At 41.8% G+C, this 6905-nt stretch overlaps 1 protein-coding gene across 2 annotated transcripts in view; it reads left to right on the top strand.

Annotated features, from left to right (window-relative positions):
• The window catches only part of Heatr3 (HEAT repeat containing 3), a 46866-nt gene that overhangs the window by 18789 nt on the left and 21172 nt on the right, over positions 1-6905 (top strand). For both annotated transcript variants that reach the window (XM_008828304.3, XM_008828303.3), the window contains exons 8-11: positions 2481-2571; positions 2674-2831; positions 3089-3171; positions 5264-5400. In XM_008828304.3, the coding sequence (XP_008826526.1) occupies positions 2481-2571; positions 2674-2831; positions 3089-3171; positions 5264-5400 (469 nt within the window). The remainder of the gene's footprint in view (positions 1-2480; positions 2572-2673; positions 2832-3088; positions 3172-5263; positions 5401-6905) is intronic.

Genomic DNA, 6905 nt, shown 5'->3' on the forward strand with positions numbered 1-6905 from the left:
GAAGCAGAGGAATGCTTTGAGCCACAGTTACTCAACAGGGACCTAATTTCACTTTCTCCTGAGCCAGATCTGTGTACATTTTAGAGGTGAGAATCCAGCAGCAAGTCAATATAGAAGCCAAGTACAGATGCAGTTTTTTCCTCAGATCTTTTTGATCTAATTTGGTTAGCTGGTCACAGTGGAGTGTTAAATCCTGGAATTTGAGAACCCCTCCCCCTAGGCAATATAGTGAGGGTTTTAAAAATATTTTTAAAATTTTAAAAAAATTTATTATTTTTATTTAAACTGGAGTTACAGATGGTTCTTAGCCACCATGTAGGTGCTTGAAATCGAATCCCGGTCCTCTGCAAGAGCAGTCAGTGCTCTTAACCACTGAGCCATCTCTCTAGCCCATAATGAGGTTGTTTGCTATGTAGACCAGGCCCCACCTCGAACTCACAGAGCTCTGTCTGCCTCTGCTTCCTGAGTGCTGGGATTAAAGATGTGCACTTTTTTTTTTTTTTTTTTTTTTTTTGAGACGGTCTCCCTGTAGCCCCAGCTGTCCTGGAACTTACTAATATAGACCAGGCTGTCCTTGAACTCACAAAGATCTGCCTGCCTCTGCCTCCCAAGTGCTAGGATTAAAGGCACGTGTCACCACACCCAGCTGGTGTGCACTTTTTAAAAAGAAAAAAGATGGGAGTTTGTTAACTCTTTGGGTACAAAACCTCCAGGTATGGGAAATTGCTGTAGTCTTATTGCACATAAATGGAATGCTTAGTCAATTATAGTAGATCCATTTAGTGAAATATTATATAACCATGGAAAAAACAATTAGATGCTGTTGACATTTGGAAATGAGCAATAAAGTGCGTACTATTTTTGAGGCTACTTCACTGCTTTGGAATATCTGTAATTGATTCACGTTTCATAGGTTTTTAAGGCTTGTGAGGATGTGGAGGCGCACACCTGTAATAGTCCAGCCTGGTCCACATAGTGACTTTCAGGTGGGTTGGAACCAGGGAGACCTTGTCACAAAGGAAACAAAGGAAAAAAAAAAAAAAAAAAGAATTAAGGCTGCAGAACTCCGCAGACCTTCCGGACCAGCCACAGTCATGCAGAGACTGGCTTTCACAGAGGTGTAGGTGGTTATAAATTTTCTTCACAAGAGGAACTTCAGAATGCACTACAGCAAGAAAGTCATACTATTGATGGAGTAAAGAAAAAACCTGAACATGAAGAATTGGCTGAGCACAAGGCATGTGCCTATAATCCCAGCACTCAGAAGACAAAGACGGAAGACCACCTGAGCTGGAGTAACTCTGTCCTGGAAACCATAGAGAGGATGTGACTGAAACTTGAGAAGTCCCTGGACACTTACAATGAACACTGGACTGAACAGCTTCCTCTCTTCTTCACGTCTCTATCCAGCAAAACGTTATTAACTACAAGACAGTGGCCTTCAATGGTATCCCACTCCTGAGGATCTTTCCTGTTATACAAGAACTCTGCCTTTCTTAAACTCTTAAGCACCCTATAATAAAACATTTCTTTCTAAAACCCCAAAAAAAGGCTTATAAATTTAAACTACTCAAAGAAATGTTAATTTATGAAGTTAAGTTGATATTCTTTGTTTTCAGAGAAAATTTTCCCTTTTAAAAATATTTTAGAAAGATTTTATTTTTTTTAATGTGGAGGTGTGGTAGGGGTGCCCACAGAAGTAGGAAGAGTCAGATCCCTTGGAACTAGAGTTGCATATAGTTGTGAGCTGTCCCACATGGGTGCTAGGAATTGATGTTGGGTCCTCTGCACAAGCAGCAAGAGCTCTTAACCACCTAAGCTGTCTCTTCAGCTTTTTTTTTTTTTTTTTTTTTTTTAACTTTAAAGGGGTACTTTATTTTTCAAAGAAAGCCAGGAATCAAGGCTGTCTGGCGTTAGCTGAGCCCTGTTGGTCATGAGGCTTGTTAGTATACTGTGTTTGTGATGTTTGTTTTTGAGATAGGATGTCACTATGTAGCCCAGGCTGGCCAAAAACTCAGTACATAGACCAGGCTGTCCTCACACTTGAAGTAATCCTGTCTTTGCCTTCTAAGTGCTGGGATTAGAAGCATGTGCCAGCACACCCTGCCACTATTATTTGTTAATATCATCTTTCCAAGAAGACCGCTAAGCATGTCTGAAATGAGCTTTTTGTTCAATCTTAGTGTGCTGAGCGACTTAACACAAAGTTTCAGGGTGAATTCAGTTCAGAATTCCTGAATGTCTGTCTGTTCTCTCTAACTAAGTAAGACTCAGAATAGCCATGGGATAGATGGAGCACAGTTAACAGTGGCTTGCTCTGCCATGCCAAGCAAGATCACAATGCTCATTTGTATTCTAGCACTTGTGGCTTTTCTTCTACCTACTCCAGCCCCCATGTACTCATTCCAAGTACGGAAATTGTCCAGTAGGCTTTAACCAAGGAAATTTCATGCAAAAAATACTTTCTTTGTTTTTTTTAGTCCACTGACAAGGAGTTGCGAGAGACCATGGCCTTGCTGACAGCTCAGCAGACTGCCCTGGAAATTATTGTCAACATGTGCTGGAGCGAAGGTTTGCTACTAGCTTACACTGGATGTTTTCCCTGCACAGAGGACAGCTTCCATGGGAGTTTTCTCTGATATCCCAGTTATATATGCTGTGCACTCTTCCCAGATCCCTCCGATGATGAGTGGGAAGAGCTGTCTAGTAGTGATGAAAGCGAGGCCTTCATGGAGAATGTCTTCAATGAGTGCAGTGGGCAGCTGCTGTCTCCACTCTGCCTGTCCCATGAGATTCACACTGCTCTCACCAACTGCCTCATTCCGAAGAAGGTAATCTTGTTCCATCCTGGATTCATTGTGGGCCATGGGGAAAGGCTTGGGCAAAAGAAGCAATCACATTTCCAGGTTGCAGGTGATGGTGACCCCTGGGTCATAAATTACAACTAGCAGGACTAGAACTACACAAATGATTCTGTCCTGATCATACCTAACCAGTTAACTTGGAAATAATATGTTGGAGTTTTATAGAGAAATCCTGTTTAAGATGACTCCTCTTTTACCTTTTCTTACCTCCCTTTAAATCCTAGGTTTTTGAAAAAACTGCCTTTCCAGACAGTGTTGCAGTTGACATATGTTCTAGGAACCCTGCTTGGAAACCTTTGATTAGGAAGTAAGAACATTTCTGTTTTCAGAAGCATTTATCATTTTGTCATTATGTGAAATTTTGGATCATTAAATAGAAAATGCTGACACTCCTCCCAAGACCCTCCTGGGTATATGCCTTGGAGAAGCAGGTTGCCCCCAGGTGCTGGGGCACCTGCCTGAGAATGTTCACAGCGGCACGGATCATGGTTGCCCCAACTTGGAAACAACCTTGATGTCTATCACAGGTAGAATGGATAATAAGGTAGTATAGAGCAGAACACATACTGCAGTAAAGAAGGATCTGAACTACAACTGCCTACAACATGAGTAGAACTTACCACGTTGAGCAAAATAAGTAAGACAAAAGAATATATACCTTGTGGCAAGAGAGTTGGCTCAGCCGTTTAAAGCCTTACCACTCTTGCAGCAGAGGACCTAGGCTCCCAGCACCCACGTGGTGGCTCCTGTGCTCTCTTCAGGTCTTCTTGGTACATATATACCAAAAAATAATAAAAATAAATCTTTTTTAAAATTATATATGCGTATATATACTGTGATCTAGTTTTTACAAAGATAAAAACTATGCAGCACTAAGCAATTGAGGGATGCATGTTCAAGTAACAACCCCATAAAGAAAAACGAGGGAACCCATGCCAGGTGCTGTAAACTGTAATCCTAGGTACTCAGGGACTAAAGTGTGAGGATTGTAAGTTCAAGGCCTGCTTGGGCAACTTAATAAGAACCTGTATTATTATTATTAGTCTTCTTGAGACAGGGTCTCCCTATAGCCCCAGCTGTCCTGGAACTTGCTATGTAGACCAGGCTGGCCTCGAACTCAACAAAGATCTGCCTGTCTCTACCTCCCAAGTGCTGGGATTAAAGGTGTGCACTACCACATCTGGCATAAGAACCTGTATTTTAAAAAATTTTAAATATTTTTATTTTATGTGTATGAGTATATTGCCTGCATGTAGGTAAGTGCATCTGTGTCGTGCAATGCCCACCGGAGGACAGAAAAGGCCATCAGATCCCCTGGAACTGAAGTTACAGACAGTTGTTAGCTGCCATGTGGGTGCTGGGATTCGAACCCAGGTCTTCTGCAAGAACAAACAGTGTTCTTAACTGCTGAGCCATCTCTCCAGCCCCTGTATTAAAATTTTTTTTAAAAAAAAAAAAAAAAAAAAAGGCTGAGGATATAGCTCATTTTTGAAAATTTTTAAATATTTGCTATATTTATGTGTATGACTGTATTGCCTGCATGTAAGTACAGCCATATCCTGCAATGCCCAAAGAGGCCATAAGAGGGTGTCAGAGATCCCCTGGAACTGGAATTAGGGATGGTTGTTAGCTGCCATGTGGGTACTGGGATTTGAACCCGGGACCTCTGTAGGAACAGCCAGTGCTCTTAACCACTGAGTATCTCTCTAGCCCCCATACAGTTCATTATAAAGTGTTTGCCTAGCGTGGATGTGGCCCTAGTCTCATTCCCCAGGACAGCAGAAAATAAAAGTGAGGAAAGCAGGGAGCTTGCACTATAGATTTGGATAGAGATGACCCATAGGGTTCATGGAGGTCAAGTGTGGTCAGGGGGATGCATGGGCTGCAAGGCTGCCAGCGGTGCTTATTTCTTACCCAGGTGTGTGTGTGTGCATCTACATGCATGTTCTATAAACTGTTAAACTATTTGTATGTTGTCTCTTTTACTGTATGTATATAGTTCATAATAAATTTTAAAGATGCTACCTTTCATACAAGTACTTCTAAGGCAGATTCCTCATGACTCACAAATGAATTGGAGCCTTTGAGTGCTTGGGCAGTTTGGCAGATTAACAGTTCACATTCTTCTTTGTAACCTGCCTCAGACCCCCTTGTACTTACAGGTAATCTAAACCTTAGATTAAAAGTTAGACTTAGCTGGGCATGGGGACTCATAATCTCAGTACTCAGGAGGACCACAAACTTGAAGCCAACCTAGGCTATTTAGGGAGTTCCAGGTTAGGCTTAGCTATAAAGCAAGGTGCTATGTCCAAAAAAAAAAAAGGCAGTAAACAGCCCCTAACCCACTGAATTCTAGTGTATCGGCTTTCGAGAAACAGCATTGTTTACTTCCCTTGCAGAATGAACACTATTCAGTGTAGAGCCCTCGTGTGTCTCCAGAGTCTTGTGTCTCTCCTGGACATGGAACATCTGGGAGGAGCCCCAGCTCTTCAGGCCCTTGCACAGCACCTGTCACAACTTCTTTTTTCTCAGTCAGGTAAATATTTAAGCCTTACTGTAAAAGATTACTTTGGCAGAGCAGAATTGTGAAGGACTTAACTCCAGGGCTGCTTAAAGGTTGGGTGAATGTTCTTCCAACAGGCTTTCATAGTTTGTTATTAGAAGAATCTCATTGAACTTGAGCACATCAAATTATAGGGCTTCAAACAACCTATGCATACTAGAGCACAGAGGAGGCTGGTCAGGATGTGGAGGCTCTGTAGTGAGTAGCTAGGTATTCACTCCTCTGCCACCACCCTCCTTAGGAACCTAGAAGGGAACTGGGTGCAGTGTGGCCCTTCCCCAGCCTGTGTTGGCATCCCATCTCCCTTCTGTTCATCCTAGGGGTGGTGTGGAGGAGCCCACACTGCTCATAACCCAAAGCAGTCTACCTCTTCCCATGATCTGAGGCAGGGAGCAAGGTCCCAGGTGAGCAGGACCTACATCTCTTCTTACTGTTCCCAAGCCCTTTTTGTTAGTTTGATGATATCCTATTCAGGATATTTTCTACATCAGACTCTTGAAAACCGACCTGAAAAATTCACCAAAGTATCCTTTGCCACTTGATGACTTGAAGGTTTTTTGCCTGTATTCAAGGCATCCTACAAATTCTTAGATATTATGAACATTCTCGAAGAGAAAACATTTCTTTTTCCCACTTCAAGAATGGAACCCAGGACCTAGTGTGGTAAGTAGCTACTTCACCACTGAGCCACTACACCAGCCCAGAAAGACGTTTTGAATCACCTCCCTTCACAACTTTTTTTGACATTTGCTTAATTTCTGTGACAGTGCCATATCTGCTAAACCTTTACCAAAAATTTAAAAGGATTGCATAATGTTCCTTCCCAAAATTTGGATAAATGATCAGTTAAATAAAAAATTCCCAATTATTTCCCTTAATCTAGATAAAATGTGAATTACATGTAATATAAAATGATGCATAGTTTAGCATTTTTGTTTGTTGTTTGTTTTGCTTTTGAGACAGCTTTCCTGTAACACCAACTGGTCTGGAACTTGCTGTGTAGACCAGGCTGACCTTGATTTCACTGTCCTCCACCTGCCTCTGCCTCCTGAGTAACAGGAATTAAAGGCATGTATACCATACCTGGCATAGTTTAGCTTTTTGAATCAAAGGTAATTTTCTTGTTACTTTCTTGAGCATGAAAGATAAAAATTGAATCTGAGGTCGCTTTATCAATTCTATTTAGGTTTTTTTTGTTTTTGTTTTGTCTTTTTGAAGCAGGGTCTCCCTGTAGCCCCAGCTGTCCTGGAACTCACTATGTAGACCAGGCTGACCTTGAACTCACAGAGATCTGCCTGCCTCTGCCTCCCAAGTGCTGGGACTACAGGCATGCGCCACCATGCCTGGCTCTGTTTAGGTTTTTTGTTTTGTTTTGTTTTGTTTTTTAATGTTGCTGAATTATTATTATAATTTTTTTTTTTTTGTCTTTTTTTGAGACAGGGGCTCCCTGTAGCCCCAGCTGTCCTGGAACTCCCTAT

The sequence above is a fragment of the Nannospalax galili genome, unplaced genomic scaffold (genome assembly GCF_000622305.1).
Source record: "Nannospalax galili isolate Female #2095 unplaced genomic scaffold, S.galili_v1.0 scaffold1353, whole genome shotgun sequence".
Taxonomy (NCBI): Eukaryota; Metazoa; Chordata; class Mammalia; order Rodentia; family Spalacidae; genus Nannospalax; species Nannospalax galili.